The sequence below is a fragment of the Halichoerus grypus genome, chromosome 15 (assembly GCF_964656455.1).
Source record: "Halichoerus grypus chromosome 15, mHalGry1.hap1.1, whole genome shotgun sequence".
NCBI classification, from domain to species: domain Eukaryota; kingdom Metazoa; phylum Chordata; class Mammalia; order Carnivora; family Phocidae; genus Halichoerus; species Halichoerus grypus.
Genome location: NC_135726.1, coordinates 56,145,254 through 56,163,190, shown reverse-complemented (window position 1 = coordinate 56,163,190; position 17,937 = coordinate 56,145,254). Strand labels below are relative to the sequence as shown.

At 47.8% G+C, this 17,937-nt stretch overlaps 1 protein-coding gene across 1 annotated transcript in view; it reads right to left on the bottom strand.

Annotated features, from left to right (window-relative positions):
- Nucleotides 1–6,882: 6,882 nt before the first annotated feature.
- Nucleotides 6,883–17,937, bottom strand: part of LOC118525533 (uncharacterized) — a 28,407-nt gene continuing 17,352 nt past the window's right edge. Inside the window, exon 6 of the mRNA XM_078063438.1 lies at nt 6,883–9,336. Within this exon, the coding sequence (XP_077919564.1) occupies nt 8,070–9,336 (1,267 nt within the window). The 3' untranslated portion in view covers nt 6,883–8,069. The remainder of the gene's footprint in view (nt 9,337–17,937) is intronic.

The window sequence follows — 17,937 nt, the reverse complement described above, 5'->3', positions numbered from 1 at the left end:
GGGAACACTTGGGAGCAACCGGGGACAACATGGAGTCCAGTTTAAAACAGTCGAAGGTGGGCTGGGTGCAGCTCAGTGAGGACGTCAGAGACAGAGAAGCCCCTAGATCTCTCGTCCTCGCCCCACTCACAGCAGATTACAAGACCCTCTAGTTCTTCAGCGTGTCTGTTTTATGTCCCCTCAGGCTCCTGACCTTGTCCCCACCCTTCCTGAAGGGAAAGTAGGATCCTTGACCCTGAGCAGATCAATGCTGGAAGGCAAAGCCCCTGCCTGAGACGCAGCGGCTCCCTGGTGACGTGCACAGTGCGGATGACCCGGGGGCCGGCAGAGGGCAGTGACACCGCGGGTGACACATGTGGGGACCCTGGTCTGCAGGGCTTTCTGGGCTTCAATACATCCCGTAAAATAAGCAGCCATGTGAGGGTTAGATCGATTGGTGCTGAAATTTCCAGAATAATGGGCACCATCCTCATCACCTGCCCCAGCTCCTCGGGCTCCCTGAGGACCACTCAGTGCAACCCACAGCCCTAGCATCTAAACACGGCCCCAGAGGAAGGTGCGGCAGCCAGTCGGGGCGCCCTCCACTGTAGGGAAAACGGGAAAGACTCCCAACAGTCAACGGAGAAGAGCTTTGCTCATCTGGGTGACGGACATGGAGACAAGTCAACTTGCCTAACATGGCAGACTGACTCGGGGAGGGCACTTCAGATGACAGGCGGGCGGGAGAGACTGGAGACACATCTCTGAGCCTACATCCGAAGGAGGAGAAAGGGCCAGAGCCGAGATGATTTAGAGACAAAAGGTAAGAGAGGGACCAGGTCCTGTGACAGAAAAGGTTGGTGTCTGGGAACAGAGACAAGGTGAACGTGACTGGGGCAGAGTGAGCTGTGTGAACTGTGTAAGTTCCCAGGATGAGGCTGGAGACCCTGACAGGGGCCCTGATGACACAGGGCTGTGTAGCCACGGTGAGGGGTCTGCATTTTGTCCTGATGACAATGGGAGGCCAGCAGAGGGTTCAATGCCAGGGAGGGACATCATCTGCCTACAGATTTACCCCACTGCAGAAAAAGACATCTGATGATGGTCTAGGACTCGGGAGCCTGCGTCTCTGCCTCCATCCTAGTGTTTTTGTGTTTCAGTTTTGGAGGACTGGGGCCCATTTAAAATTTTAATGACAACTGGGAACTCTACCCACAAAGAACTGCCACATACAGACCCAATCTGACCAATCATTTCAGGAGTCAGTATTGCTCAGATTCAGTTTCTGGTCTAGTGTCCCATCTCCATGTTACAAGCAAGCTCACTGAGGCCCAGAGTGGGAGATCTTTCTGACCAGGTCTGAGTTGAGTGAACAGAACCAGGTGTACTGAATTCTGAAACGGAGTCTCATGGGCCAGAAGCAGTCTGTCCTTATCCTCCTCCCCTTTAAGGCACCAAGACCTTCTTTCAGATGCCCCAGCAAAAGATAAGTTTCTTTGAAAGTCTGATCACACTGATACCAAGCATTTAATTCCTCTTTTCCAGAAAATCACAGTAAAACATTTAAAAATCAGAATTGCCAAAACATAACCACGGGTGCAGAACACACTGAAAGAGGGTCAGCTATAGAAATAAACTTTGACCGGGGCGCCTGGGTGGCTCAGTCGGTTAAGCGGCTGCCTTCGGCTCAGGTCATGATCCCAGGGTCCTGGGATCGAGCCCCGCATCGGGCTCCCTGCTCTGCGGGGTGCCTGCTTCTCCCTCTCCCTCTGCCTGCTTCTCTGCCTACTTGTGTTCTATCTCTCTGTCAAATAAATAAATAAAATCTTTAAAAAAAAAAAAAAGAAATAAACTTTGACCAAATTTTTTTAAATTTCAGTTTTGTTGGAGATTCCTTTGTTTACTTTGTGAGCAAATTTCTTCATCATGAATAGATGAGCTCTTTTGGAAAAAAGTTTCAAGTCAATCCAGCCATCCTTCTATTTGCAGACAAGCAGACAAAAGGGACTTGAGGACATCGACTTAGTAGCTCACAGCCCACTGTTTTAAGGCATCACATAAGGGAAGAAGAGCATTAGGCAGCTGGTTAAACTAGGTTTCAAATGCCAAAAACCAATGACAACCTTACCAAGTACTCACTGAAACAACCTAAGAATATGTAGTAATTACCAAAAAATTTTTCTAATAAGATAGAGAAGAGGGGTGTCTGAGTGGCTCAGCTGACTCTTGATTTTGGCTCAGGTTATGATCTCAGGGCTGTGGGATAGAGCCCCGGGTCAGGCTCTGTGCTCAGTGCTCACGCGCTCTCTCCCCCCCCCTCCCTCTCACTGAAAAATAAATATTTTTTTAAAAAGAGAGAGAGGAGAAAGCACGCAGGCTCAATCTAAACCAGAAACAAATTTAAAAGGCAAACAATTTTTAATTTTTAAAAATCTAAGTAATTCTGGTGTCAAAGTAAAAAAAAAAAATTAAGCATACCTCATATTGACTGGGTGATTAAAATAAAAACTTAAAAAAATATATATCATACTGAGAAAAGAATAACATGACTTGAGTATAGGAGGCCACCAAAGCTTATTTCATAAGTTAATAATTGGGGCGCCTGGGTAGCTCAGTCATTAAGCGTCTGCCTTCGGCTCGGGTCATGATCCCAGGGTCCTGGGATCGAGCCCCGCATCGGGCTCCCTGCTCAGCGGGAAGCCTGCTTCTCCCTCTCCCACTCCCCCTGCTTGTGTTCCCTCTCTCGCTGTGTCTCTCTCTGTCAAACAGATAAATAAAATCTTTAAAAAAAAAAAAGTTAATTATTTATAGAAAAGTGACAATGAAAAATAAAACGATGAAATCAGAGAGGGAGACAAAACATAAGACTCTTAATCATAGGAAACAAACTGAGGGTTGCTGGAGGGGAGGGAGATGGGGGGATGGGATAACTGGGTGATGGACATTAAGGAGGGCATATGATGTAATGGGCACTGTATCTAAATCGCTGAACTCTACCTCTGAAACCATTTGTTAATTAATTGAATTTAAATTAAAATAAATAAATAAATAAATCGACAGGAAAAAAGAAAAGTGGCAACTGAGATTTATCTCAAGCTACAACAAGAATACCGAATCAAATAAAAGAGAAGTAGGGGGGAAAAAGTAAATCCATTACCAAAAAAACCCCACAAAAAAAAACACAGTAAGTGTAACGTTTCTTTCTTTTTTTTTTTTTTAAGATTTTATTTGACAGAGAGAGACACAGTGAGAGAGGGAACACAAACAGGGGGAGTGGGAGAGGGAGAAGCAGGCTTCCCGCGGAGCAGGGAGCCTGATGCAGGGCTCGATCCCAGGACCCTGGGATCATGACCTGAGCCAAAGGCAGACGCTTAACGACTGAGCCACCCAGGCGACCCAAGTGTAACGTTTCTTTACAAAGGCAGTGTGTAGTGAGTCACCGCTTGCCCCACTTCTCCCCTCCCCCACCCAGTCCCAGCCCAGGCAAAGGGAAGAGGGTGACCCACAACTGTCTGAGTCAAGTCACTGCCCCCTGAATGAAGAGGGTTTGCAAATGGAAATTATCTTCTGATGCAAATAAATATAAAACCCATAAGCCTTATAGACAGGAGTTTTGAAATTGTCATCCTCATCCATATAATTTAAACAAACTTTAAAGCCACAAATCAGTATTCCACAACTTAATTTTATCTATATCCAGTCAAATCAGAATCATCTGGATTGAGGTCCACCCTCTTTTTTGGCTACAATGTGTTTTCCTCTCTCATTCTATCTACCTCTGCACTGATCGTTTTTTTCTTTTCTGTATTCCCCATGGGTTTCTGCTCATTGTTCCCCCCTCCTGTCCTGCTGTCTGTCCTGCTCTGGATCCCTTCTCTCACACCCGTCCTGTCCCACTCTGCAACTTGTTTCCTTTCTAGTTTCTATTTCTCCCCAATCTTTCTGATTATCCCCAGTCTCCATGATTTCTCCCCTTTCTTCTCCCATCTGGGCTCCTTTCCTGCTCTTCCTTACATTCCTCTCTTCTTTCCCTTATATTCCCTTGGTCCCCACTCTCTGGCACCCCCAGGTAGCTATACTCCCATTCTGGTCTGTTTCTTCCTCTGCTTTCCTTGTCACCTGTTCCCTCTGTCTCAGCTGCACGTTGCTCAGACGGCCAAGGCTCTAACTCTTTTGTCCTCTCCCCCAGCCCTCCATCTGAATTCCCTCACCAGTGTCGCCTCCGGCCCTGCCCCTGAACAAGGGCCCTTCTACGTTGCTCTCCTTCACCTCCCTGGAGATCCCGCTTTCCTCTAACTTCTCTCTTTTTTCCACCTGCTTTCTCAGCTTATCCTCCTACTGTCTCTTTGCAAGTCCCTCACCCATCCTCTCCGTTTTCTTTCAGTCGCAGTCTTTCTACCAATCTCCCTCGACCACACATTCAGTAGGTGTGGGATGGAACAAGACGCCCGCACCATCCGGGCGGGAGGAACTGGGGACAGAACACCGAGTGTCACTAGGCAGGCCCAGGTCACCCACCGCACTGCGGGCTCAGGGAACAGGGGACTAGGGCGAGGAGCCCGGGGAGCTGCTCAGAGGGGCGCTCTTCTAGAAGCGGGCTGAGCTCTCCACGATCCCAGGACCCGGACGAGGACGCGGCCGCTCTCTCCCCTGACGGGGCTGCAGGGGCTGCCGGCCGGGCCGAGACCGCGACGCTGGGGGGCTGGGGGCGCCAAGGGCATAAATCCACCTCGCCGAAGGGGGCTCTACAGGGCGCGGGGCGGCCGCCGGGGTCCGAACACGGCTCCCAGCAGGACGCGGACGGGGAACCGGCGTCTGCGTGGACCCGACACGGAAGTGCCGACGGCAGGGACCAGCCTGGCTGCGAGTTTCACCCAGAGGGACGCGCGCCCGGCCTCCCACCGCGACGTCTGCATTTACTTGGCTGCCGGAGCGGCTGCGGGGATTTGAAGGCCCGTAGCGACCCCCACACCCCGTCTATGGAGGACAGGGGGCTGCGAAGAGCAGGTTTAGACGAGAAACACGGAAACTCACGCTGCCCGGCGGGACCTTCGCTCACTCCTGGTTTACAGGAAGCCGCACGTGCGCAGTGAAAAGGCGGGCGTCCAGGGGGCGGGGCGAGAGGCGGAGCCTACGCGGGAAGAGCAAGGGGCGGGGCGAGGTCGGGGTGGAGCCTTTGGTCGGGGCGGGGCCGGAACGGGGGCGGGGCCTGGGACCCGAGTCACGCCTCTCGGCTCGCAGGTCTCTTTCCCTGCTCTGGAAACGTGTCTTCTGTGGAGATGCCTTGCCTCCTGCCTATCTCAGTTATGTTTCAAACAGTTTGAAGATGAAAGTTTAAAGTTGTGGGGGCCATTTATGTTGGAAACTAAGATTCTTTTGTTTTGGGGGGCGCCTAGCTGGCCCACTTGGTAGAGCACGCAACTCCTGGTCTCAGAATTGTGAGTTCCAGCCCCAAGCTGGGTGTAGAGATTACTTAAAAATCAAAAAAAAAATAAGATGCTTTCCTTTTCACAGTTGAAAATGTCTCAACAGTTATAAATTATAACAAGGCAATTTATAACAATATTTTTCAAGTTACTAGGGGTTTTTTGGTTTTGTTTTATTTATTTTTTAAGATTTTATTTATTTATTTGAGAGAGAGAGAGAGAGCACAAGTAGGCAGAGAGGCAGGCAGACGGAGAGGGAGAAGCAGGCTCTCCTTGGAGCAGGGAGCCCGACGCGGGGCTCGATCCCAGGACACTGGGATCATGACCTGAGCCGAAGGCAGACGCTTAAGGACTGAGCCACCCAGGTGCCCCTAAGTTTGTTTATTTTTTTAGTAATCTCTACACCCAATGTGGGGCTTGAACTCATGACCCAGAGATCAAGCATTGCATGCTCTTCCGAACGAGCCAGCCAGGTGCCCCATGAGATGAGTAAATTCTGAGTACACAAGATCAACATTTTAAAAAATCTATCTTGGGGTACCTGGGTGGCTGAGTCAGTTAAGTGTCTGACTCTTGATTTTGGCGCAGGTCATGATCTCAGGGTCGTGAGATCGAGTCCCATGTCGGGCTCTGTGCTCAGGACAGGGTCTGCTTGAGATTCTCTCTCTTCCCCTCCCTCCGCCCCTCCCCACACTCATGCTCTCTCTAAATAAATAAAATCTTTTAAAAAATCTACCTTATTTCATTTTTTTTTTTTAAAGATTTTATTTATTTATTTGACAGAGAGAGACACAGCGAGAGAGGGAACACAAGCAGGGGGAGTGGGAGAGGGAGAAGCAGGCCTCCTGTGGAGCAGGGAGCCCGATGTGGGGCTCGATCCCAGGACCCTGAGATCATGACCTGAGCTGAAGGCAGACGCTTAACGACTGAGCCACCCAGGTGCCCCAAAAATCTATCTTATTTCAATGCAGTAGTAATTAACAAGTGGAAACTGAAATCAAAAATACAACAGGGTCTGCTTGAGATTCTCTCTCTTCCCCTCCCTTCGCCCCTCCCCACACTCATGCTCTCTCCAAATAAATAAAATCTTTTTAAAAATCTATCTTATTTCGGGGCGCCTGGGTGGCTCAGTCGTTAAGCGTCTGCCTTCGGCTCGGGTTGTGATACCAGGGTCATGGGATCGAGCCCCGCATCAGGCTCCCTGCTCAGCAGGAGGCCTGCTTCTCCCTCTCCCACTCCCCCTGCTTGTGTTCGCTCTCTCGCTGTGTCTCTCTCTGTCAAATAAATAAATAAAATCTTAAAAAAAAAAAAAAAATCTATCTTATTTCAATGCAGTAGCAATTAACAAGTGGAAACTGAAATCAAAAATACAACATGTACGACTGCTCAAAAAGGAGAAAGTACAAACATATGTTAATTTAACAAAACACTGATGGGATTTTGATGCTAATAATCTATAAAAGATCACACAAACAGAGACATACCACAGCCATTTACTGGAAGATACAACATAGAAATGATGTCAAATGACCGCAAATTGATACACAGGCTTAACACAACTTCTATCAAGGTATCCTGCAGACACAAACAAGATTATTCTAAAAGATATAAGGAAAGGCAAAGGAACTAGAAGAGCTAAAACACCTGAAAAGGAAGAATAAAGTGGTTGGAATCACTCTTTCTAGATTTCTAATATGGTGAAACGTAATCAAGACTACATTGTATTTGTGGAGGAAGAGACATACAGATCAATGGAAAAGGCCAGAAATGGCCCCACACAAGTATTTCCAACTGAGGTTTGACAAACGTACCAAGGAAACTGAATGAAGAGAGAATTAAAAAAAAATGATGCTGGACCAGTTGATTTCCCATAATAGAAAAAAAGAAGAAAAATGTCTGCAAAAACTTCACGCCTGTACAAATAGTAGCTGAAAAATGATCATAGTTTTAACTGTGAAATGTCAAACAATAATACTTTAACCTAGAAAAGATTTAGAAAAGAAACAACACAATAATATCTTCAGGATCTATATACCTTTGCTCTATCTCTATGTATCTTTTTTTTCCATCTAGAGTTTTAACACATTTTGGCTTTAAATTATTCTGTGGTATGTACTATCGCAGGTTAAATTTAGAGAACTTGAGAGTTAGTTATTTTGGTCCTCATAAGAATTCTCTGATGTGGATTCTGTTGTGAAAGTCATGGAAGAAATATAAAAATACTCATGACATTTGTAAGACTTCTTCCTATTGTGAATTATTTTGTTCTACGATGAACTGGTGAACCCCGAGGACACACTGTTGCTTTAAAGGCCTTTAGATGTTCAGTAAATCTGTAGGCTTCTCTCTAGTATACTCTCATGACATCAAAGGCATGAATGTTTGCCAGAAAGCCTTCAGATTCATTAAACTTGCAAGGCTGCTCTCCAGTATGAGTGCTGTGATGTTCTGCAGTTTTGATCCACGGGCAAAAGCCTTAGCATGCACATTACATTCATGTGGTTTCATCAAAGATGTATATCCTGCTGTCTAGTGAGTTGTGAAGCCTGTGTAAGTCCTACACCACATACGTTACATTTATATGATTTCTCTTTAGGGTGGACTCTCTAATGCCAATTCATGCTTGAACTTACAATAAAGGCTTTGTCACACTCATTTCGTTTGTTACTCCCCAGTATGAATTCTCTGATGACTTGCAAGGCTCGAATTTTGACTGAAGACCTTCCCACATACATTACATTTATATGGTTTCTCTCCTGTATGAATCATCTGATGTCTAGTGAGGTTTGAGCGCTGAATAAAAGATCTGCCACACTGATTACATTTGTATGGTTTCTCTCCAGTATGAATTCTCCGATGACTAGGAAGGCTCGATCTCTGACTGAAGACCTTGCCACATTCATTACATTTGTAAGGTTTCTCTCTAGTATGGATGACCTGATGACAAGTAAGGCTTGAATACATACTAAAGGCTCTGCCACATTCGTGACACTGGTAAGGCTTCTCTCCAGAATGAATCCTGCGGTGACGTGCAAGGTGTGAATCGTAACTGAAGACCTTCCCACATTCGTCACACTTGTAACGTTTCTCTCCTGTGTGGATTATTTGATGTCTAGTGAGATGTGAGCTCTGATTAAAGGCTTTGCCACACTCAGTACATTTGTAAGGCTTCACACCAGTATGGATGACCTGGTGGTTAGTGAGTTGTGAACTATACGTAAAGGCTTGGCCACACTCATTACATTTGTAAGGTTTCTCTCCGGTATGAATTCTTCGATGGCTTGCAAGGCCTGAACTCTGACTGAAGACCTTGCAACATTCATTGCACTTGTAAGGTTTCTCCCCAGTATGGATTACCTGATGGTTAGTGAGCCTTGAACACTCACTAAAGGCTTTGCCACACTCATTGCAGTGGTAAGGTTTCTCCCCAGTGTGAATCCTGTGATGACGTACAAGGTGTGATTTGCGACTGAAGACCTTGCCACACTCAACGCATTTGTAAGGTTTCTCTCCGGTATGAATTCTTCGATGGCTTGCAAGGCATGAACTCTGACTGAAGACCTTGCAACATTCATTACACTTGTAAGGTTTCTCCCCAGTATGGATTACCTGATGGTTAGTGAGCCTTGAACACTCACTAAAGGCTTTGCCACACTCATTGCAGTGGTAAGGTTTCTCCCCAGTGTGAATCCTGTGATGACGTACAAGGTGTGATTTGCGACTGAAGACCTTGCCACACTCAACGCATTTGTAAGGTTTCTCTCCGGTGTGAATTCTTCGATGACATGCAAGGTGTGAGTTGTGGCTGAAGACCTTCCCACACACATCACATTTATATGCTTTCTCTCCTGGATGGATGATCTGATGTCTAGTGAGGTGTAAACTGGGATTAACTGCTTTGTCACACTCATCACGTTTGTAAGGTTCTTCCCTAAGGTGTGCTTTCCGGTCTTGTGTGAGTAACGAAGAACGCAAGAAATCATTCCCACGTTCATTAGAAATGTTGGTGTGGACACTAGGAAGAATACTGGGATGTGGTGAAACCGAAGACCCAACGCTGACAGACTTCGCAGCTTGGTGACATTCATAAATTTTCCCTTCAGTATGAAGTATCTGCACTCCAGCCAGACGTGACTGAAAGCTTAGTCCAAACCTGTTTTCAATTGGCTTATTTCCTGCATCTCTTCCACCATATTGATCTCTTCCACCATTGAGATTTTTGTTAAGGGTCACAAGCACTGCTTTGGAATCTCTTTCACCGTCTCCCCACTGACACTCAAAGTCACGAATATTTTTCTGGATTGCTCTAAAAGCATAATCTTCGGTGTCACGGCTTTTATGTCTTTCCAATATAACCGTCTGCAATACTTCCCCTGTATTACTGTTCTCTTTGGGAGGTAATTCCTTGATCATATATTTGGAAGAGATGGCTACAAGATATAAAGAACCATAGGTTTCCCATTAATTACAGAAAAATTTCATATTGAAAAACAAATTACACCAACAAATTACACCAAAAGTACCACATATTTTGATCAGTTATGAAATGGAACCATGATCTTCAATTTTTAGGAACACAAAAGGAATAGGATTCTTTAAGATAAAAGGTTGATTACATGTAATTCAAATTAATTTTAGAGAAGCCTACTTTAAATAATCAATGGCAAAAAAAAAAACAATCAGTGTACAAACTTATGCTAGCCCTGAAAGAAGGGGTATTTTTCCATCATGGCCCAAAATCACACACCACTTCACAGAATATATATGGCTCTTTTGTATCTGAAGAGATAAAAATACCACCCATATTTCCTGTATATTTATTGTGCACTAATCCTGAAGTACAGCAGGACATAGTCTAATGCTAAATAATCCGGAACAAACTTATCTAGTGAGTAATCTAGTAAATGGCAATTTGGAGTTGGAAAACCATAGTGAGGTAATGTGTCTTACTTGATTATGGAAATCCTTTCACAATGGATGTGTATTTCAAATCATTGTGGGGTACACTTTAAATATATTACAATTTTCTTTGTCAATTACACCTCAGTAAAAGCTGAAAAACAGTTTCAAAATGTTATCCACCCACTGCCTCCTCTGAAGACTTAGAGAACAGTTTATATAAATATCTCACTTTCTTCTAAGAACTAGGGAATCAAAAGCACAAGGGTAGAACAAATGGAACTGGATATTTTGTTTTTCATAATATGGCTTTGTGCATCCTTGAGCTCGGGCACCCTGCCCGATTAAGTGCGCTGATCATCGGAAGAAAGTGTAAATGAAAAGTCCAGATGCCACATTCATTTCTGAGCCAACAGGGCTTCGATCTCAGTCGAGCAGGGCAGGGGCTCCCAGGCAAACAAGGGAAGATACAAAGATACCCAAGGGCAGACCCCCACTGCTGGAGGGACATTTTCCTCACCCACAGAGACCAGGTTCCTGTAGTTCTCCACCATCACGTCCCTGTACAAGGCCCTCTGAGCAGGGTTCAGGCACTCCCACTCCTCCGGAGAGAATTCTATGGCCACGTCCCTGAATGTTATGCGTCCCTGAAATGAGAACACATTTCGCCAAGGAACTATGGAGAGAGTTCTTATCTTCACATAAAACGAGAAGAGGAGAGATGTGTAAGGATGGATTCAGAGGAAGTGGGTGTTCTTACAGATCCACATAAGGTATTTCTGAATAAGTTATGTGTCCCTTATTTTGGCCTATTATACTTTTCCATAAGAGGTTAGGATGGCTTCTCAATCAATATGGCTTTTTTCAGTTTTCTGGACAATATAAGAAATATAAAAATAGGAAATCAGGGGTGCCTTGCTGGTTCAGCCAGAGGAGCACGTGAGCCTTAACGTTGGGGTTGTGAGTTTGAGCCCCACATTGGGTGCAGAGATTACTCAGAAAAAATAAACAAACTTTAAAAAAAAATAGACAGGGAGTGCCTGGGTGGTTCAGTTGGTTAAGCGACTGCCTTCAGCTCAGGTCATGATCCTGGAGTCCCAGGATCGAGTCCCGCATCGGGCTCCCTGCTCAGCGGGGAGTCTGCTTCTCCCTCTGACCCTCCCCCGTCTCATGCTCTCTCTATCTCATTCTCTCTCTCAAATAAATAAATAAAATCTTTAAAAAAAAAAAATAGACAATCAGTACAGGGCTACCTATAAGAAGTGTCATTTATCGTGTTTTACACACATATTCAATATCTTAGATGAGCTAGGGCACGAGTGGTATCTTCAGAGATGACGATGTCCACAATGACTTTAGAGAAAGGCCAGAATCTAAAAATTGGGATAATGATAGCAGCAGCAATGAATAAAAGCTCTTCAATGCTTCCCACGTGCTAGGCATTACACTAAATGCTTTACACGCACTAATTGTAACAACATCGTCACTCATTAAAGACAGATCTGTTCCCATCATCCTGAGGAGACGCCTGTGTCACCCACATTCCCCGAAACCCACCCAAGGTCAAATGCTAAGAAATGGCAGAACAAGCTCCTGAATCCAGATGTCTAGGCTTTGGAAGTGAACTTAAACAATTAAACATACATAGCAGATGGCATCCAGAGTACGCTAACAGAGGTTCCCTGGGACAATGTGAAACAAGTTCAAGGCTAAGAACGTGGAAATGGATAAAAGGTCATTATACATGAACACACATGCACATAAATGTCATTCTTCTTATACTGTTTAACTCGTGTTAGAGTAGGAAAAATGTAAAGCCATGGAAAAGATTAAGTTTAGGTTAAGATTTAACCTCAACAATTAATAACTTATTTATGAAGTAATGTTAATGTCCTTTCAAAAACTAGGGGCTTGCGCACCATGCATTCATGCACAAACATATATATATATACACTTAAATGTACTGAAATAAGAGAAGTCGTCTCTCCATGACACAAAGGGGCCTCCTCACAGGCTCCACGTCATTGAGTCAGCTTGAGATGGACTCTAAGTGGAAGGAGAGGGGCGGAGGGAAGGCCTGGGGGAGTGTGGACAGACACGGCTCAGGCGGGCATTTTGGGTCAGAAAAGATTAGCGAGTCCAGCAAGGGCACAGCAGGATTGAGAGACAGAAAATCAACCAAGAATATGACTTTACCTGACAAACAGCCATTCCTGACTCCATCCTTTCCTCTTCCTCCTCCTCTAAGCTGCTTCTTCCTCAGACAAGATCAGTCTTGAGAATTCAATCCTAAGGATCAAGAATCTGCAGTTTAATGCTTAGAATCAATCTACGTCCTTCCTGCACCACAACCTCACACAGGGAGACCTCTCCGTGTGGAAACGACAGTCCTCTGCTGCCCACTGCCACAGCAGGGGGGCTCAGGGACAGTGAACTCCGCCAGACACCAACAAGTGAGTGTCCCCACCCCTTTCTTCACAACTGGCTCCTGCCCTGGTGAACCCCCCCCCCCCGCCACTGCAGCAGTGGGGACCTGGGCTGGACCGACGTTCCCCTCCAGGTCATAGACCCGCCCTGATCACACCCACGCAGAGCAGGGCCCCCTCACCTCTCCCTCAGAAACGGAGGACCCAGCGCCTTGCTGCTCAATGCTGGATACACATCAGAAGCACCTGGGACACTTGAGGTGCCTGGGTGGCTCAGTCGTTGGGCGTCTGCCTTCGGCTCGGGTCATAATCCCAGGGTCCTGGGATCGAGCCCCACATCGGGCTCCTTGCTCGGCGGAAAGCCTGCTTCTCCCTCTCCCACTCCCCCTGCTTGTGTTCCTGCTCTCACTGTCTCTCTGTCAAATAAATAAATAAAATCTTAAAAAAATAAAAATAAAAAGAAGCACCTGGGACACTTTAACTGGTACTGAGGCTGGGCCCTATCCCCCCCTGACCACTGGAAGGGGACTCTCTGGGAGGCCCACAAGAGCTGTATCTGCAATCCAGTGTGAGGCTGGCTGCAGCACACCTCCCACCTTCTGGCTCTGCTCGCCCCTGGGGCCCTGCTGTCACCAGGACCCAGACCTGGAAGGGGAAGGGGCAGAAGGGAACATGCAGGGCAGGCGGCAGAGGTGGGGCGGGAGGGTGGGCAAAAGTCTCCCCCGAGAAGGCGGTATCAGATCGAGGACCTGGGCGAAGGAGGGTGTTTGCCCCCTGCATCTGAGGGGCCAGACAGTTCCAGGCAGAGGGACAGGCCCTGGGAGGGCCCTGAGGCAGGAGCAAGCCTGGGCCCAGGAAAGGGGAAGAGGCCAGCATGGCTGCAGCAGGGTGAGGGGGGGACCGGCAGGAGACAAGGTCACAGAGGCCCCTGGGGAAGCAGATCAGGAAGGGAGTGGTCCTCCAACATTTGCCTCCCACATCTTGAAAGAACTTTAGAAACCGTGCATTCCTCCTCTCATTTTAAGCAAATTATCCAATTCTCTTCATCTTATACGTTAAAACATTTACAAATACTGTAACATCTTATATTTAGAATCATGCCAAGATGTGCATCTAGGCCTCAGGAAGTACAGGGTCGCCCCTAACCAAGATGTGGAGAATGCAGGGGGAGGGCCCCCGGGGCAGGCTGAGTCAGTTTTGCACAAATGAAGATGCACACGCCCCAGCAGAGATGTCGAGGCAGCTGGACACGGGATGGAGGTCAGGGCAGGAGTCTGGTGGACGGCGGAACCTGAGAGACATGCAGGTGGTGTTGAGAAGCAGGAGAGGAGGGGATGAGGAAAGGCAGGGGTGTAGACACAGAAGAGGTACAAGGACTAGAGTGTGGGGTGCCCCACACCCAGAGATCAGGCAGTTCGGCAGACACCAGCAGGAAAGCTGCGAGGCGACAGTGATCGGGAAACCAACAGGCGGACACAGTAGGAAAGCTTAGCGGGACGTCCTCAAACCAAGAACAAACGTGTCCAGGAAGAGGGAGCGCTCACACGGGCCACCTGTGTCCGACGGGAAAAGCAAGATGAAGGCAGCAAATTCAATCCTGGACTGAGAAACGGGGTCACTGGGGACTCTGAACGAGAAAGTCTCAGGGGCGCAGTGGCTGCTGAAGGCTTGAGGGATGGGGTTCACGCGACGGCTGGAGGCGGGATTTGAAGAGAGTAGAAGCAAGCTTTTAGTGGCCGGTGTTCTGAAAGGGAGCGAGGAAGAGGAGGGCTTACTAGAGGGGCAATCAGAAAGCCAGCAGGCCTCAATCGGAACCAGACACAATTAACTTAACAGGGAAAAAGTCTGGGCATGTTTTTAAAACTCTAGCGAAGTCAAAAAAATTGAGACTATTTCATACTTACAAAAGGATGACGAAATGACTACAGGATCCGACCAAGCTTATTTCAGATGTTGATTAATAATTATCCTCAAAGTAGAAACTGAGTAAACTTAAGGTTTATCCCAGTTCAAAAATAACGAATTAAATGTAAAGAAATGAGAAAAAAAAAGTAAATTCGTTACTAAACCAACACTTTCTTTTTTTTTTTTTTTTTAAAGATTTTATTTATTTATTTGAAGAGAGAGACACAAGGAGAGAGGAAACACAAGCAGGGGCAGTGGGAGAGGGAGAAGCAGGCTTCCCGCGGAGCAGGGAGCCCGATGCTGGGCTCGATCCCAGGACTCTGGGATCATGACCTGAGCCGAAGGCAGACGCTTAACAACTGAGCCACCAGGCGCCCCTCTAAACCAACACTTTCAATGTTCCTTTAAAAAGGAACCATGTGGGGGCACCTGGGTAGCTAAGTTGGTTGAGTGTCTGTCTTCAGCTCAGGTCTGGGATCCAGACCCACGTTGGTCTCCCTGTTTAACGGGGAGCCTGCTTCTCCCTCTCCCTCTGCCCGTCCCCCTGCTTGTGCGCTCTCACTCTCTCTGTCAAATAAATTTAAAAATCTTAAAAAAAAAAGGGGCATCTTCCCTTTCTGTGTCTCTCTCTGTCAAATAAATAAAATCTTTTAAAAAAATAAATAAAAATGAAAATCTTAAAAAAAAGAAAAAGGAACTGTGTAGTGACAGTCAATCATGTCTGACCCAGCCCCTCCCCCCTCCTCCCCCAGCAAAGGCAAAGGGAAGGGGGTGACCCCTGACTGAATCAAGTCGCTGTCCCCTGGCTGAATAGGGATTGCAGTTGGAAGGTATCTTCTGATACAAAAAATCATAAAATGCTCAAGCCTTTGAGACAGGAGTTTTATAAGCCTCATCCTTATCTGTATAACTGAAACAAACTTCAATTTCTTAGGTTATAAAGCCACAAATCAATGTCATAACTTCATCATCCATATCCAAACAACTTACCACTCATCTGGATCCAGGCACACCCTCTTTCTTCACGAGGATGTATTTCCCCTTATTCTGCATATCTATCTCCTGATTTCTTTCTCTCACTTTGTCTCTTGACAAAGAGTCCTTGCTTCACCAAACTTGAGTCAGACCCCTGAACCTTCCCTGGGCGCATCTGTGCACTTCCTTACAAAATCAGCTTTGGTGGGGCCCCTGGGGAGTTCAGGGGGTTAAGGGACCAACTATTGGTTTTGACTCAGGTCATGATCTCAGGCTTCTGAGATCAAGCCCCCCTTGGGCTCCATGCTCACTGCAGTTCTGCTTCTCCCTCTCCCTCTGCTCCTCCCCCTGCTCTCTCTCTCTCATAAATAAAATCTTTTTTAAGAAATCAGCTTTGGCGGGGGCCTGGGTGGCTCAGTCGGTTAAGCGACTGCCTTCGGCTCAGGTCATGATCCTGGAGTCCCTGGATCGAGTCCCGCATCGGGCTCCCTGCTCGGCAGGGAGTCTGCTTCTCCCTCTGACCCTAACCCCTCTCATTCTCTCTCTCTCAAATAAATAAATAAAATCTTTAAAAAAAAAAAAAAAAGAAATCAGCTTTGGCAAGAATCATGCAAAGTTATTTAACCAGAACCTCCCACCCTCCATATATGATCAGGTTCCTCATCCCCCACCGTTCCCCAGGTGATGTCCGATCAGCCTGGCCTGTCAACAGGAATCCTGTGAGGTCCGTTTAGCCAGAACCACACTTACTCCTGATGTTTCCTCCTGGCTATTTTCCATGCAGTAATCCCCTCCCTACACCTTGCCTCTAAATTCCCACTTTCCCAGGATGTATTCAGAGTTGAGCCCGATCTCTCTCCCAAACTGTAAATCCTACTGTAGTGGTCCCTACACTTATGGGGGGATGGTTCTGAATAAACCCTCTCTTACCATCTTTAACAAGCATCATTAATATTCTTTTCCTTTGACACTTTTTGGGGGGGGAGGGGTATGGGGTCCTGTTTTCCCCTTGGGTTTCTTCTTACTCTGTTCCCCTCTCCTGTCCTGTTTCTGTCCTTCGATGGATTCCTTCTCTCACACCTGTCCAGCCCCATTCCCTAACTTTTTCCCCAACCTTTCTGATCGTCCCTGATCTCCATGTATTTCTCCTCTTTCCCTCCCCCATCTGCCCCCCTCTGCTCCCCCTATTACGTCTGCGCTCTATTACAACACCCACTTTGTCCCCACGCTCCAGCACTCCAGCTCATCCCACTACTTCCCTGTTTCTCCCTCTCCTCTCCAAGTCATCCACTGTTCCCTCTTTCTGTCCCAGTACCACGGGGCAGTCGGCCAAGGCTCCAACTCGTTCATCTCCTCTCCCGACCCCTGTCTCAGTGCCTCTCCCTTTGTTGCTCCAGCTCCTACTTCTCCCCTTTCTCACTGTTTTGCTCCCCTTCATCTGCCTGGAGAGCCCGCTTTTCTCCACGTTACTCCATCTCCTCTTCTCCCCCTGCCACTTCTTCAGTTTATTCTCTCACGCTCCATGTCTTTGCCGGTCCCGCACACATCCTCCCCTTCGCCAGCTGTTCATGGTTCTCCCTCACTTTTTACCATTTTTCTAGAATTCTTTCACTGGGTCTGTCGCCCCTTCTCCTGATTCTTCTCGTCCAGGAGACGCCCGCCTCCCACAAGAGCGCACTATCCGGGCGGGAGGAATTGGGGACAGAACACCGAGTGTCACTAGGCAGGCCCAGGTCACCCACCGCACTGCGGGCTCAGGGAACAGGGGACTAGGGCGAGGAGCCCGGGGAGCTGCTCAGAGGGGCGCTCTTCTAGAAGCGGGCTGAGCTCTCCACGATCCCAGGACCCGGAGGAGGACGCGGCCGCTCTCTCCCCTGACGGGGCTGCAGGGGCTGCCGGCCGGGCCGAGACCGCGACGCTGGGGGGCTGGGGGCGCCAAGGGCATAAATCCACCTCGCCGAAGGGGGCTCTACAGGGCGCGGGGCGGCCGCCGGGGTCCGAACACGGCTCCCAGCAGGACGCGGACGGGGAACCGGCGTCTGCGTGGACCCGACACGGAAGTGCCGACGGCAGGGACCAGCCTGGCTGCGAGTTTCACCCAGAGGGACGCGCGCCCGGCCTCCCACCGCGACGTCTGCATTTACTTGGCTGCCGGAGCGGCTGCGGGGATTTGAAGGCCCGTAGCGACCCCCACACCCCGTCTATGGAGGACAGGGGGCTGCGAAGAGCAGGTTTAGACGAGAAACACGGAAACTCACGCTCCCCGGCGGGACCTTCGCTCACTCCTGGTCTACAGGAAGCCGCACGTGCGCAGTGAAAAGGCGGGC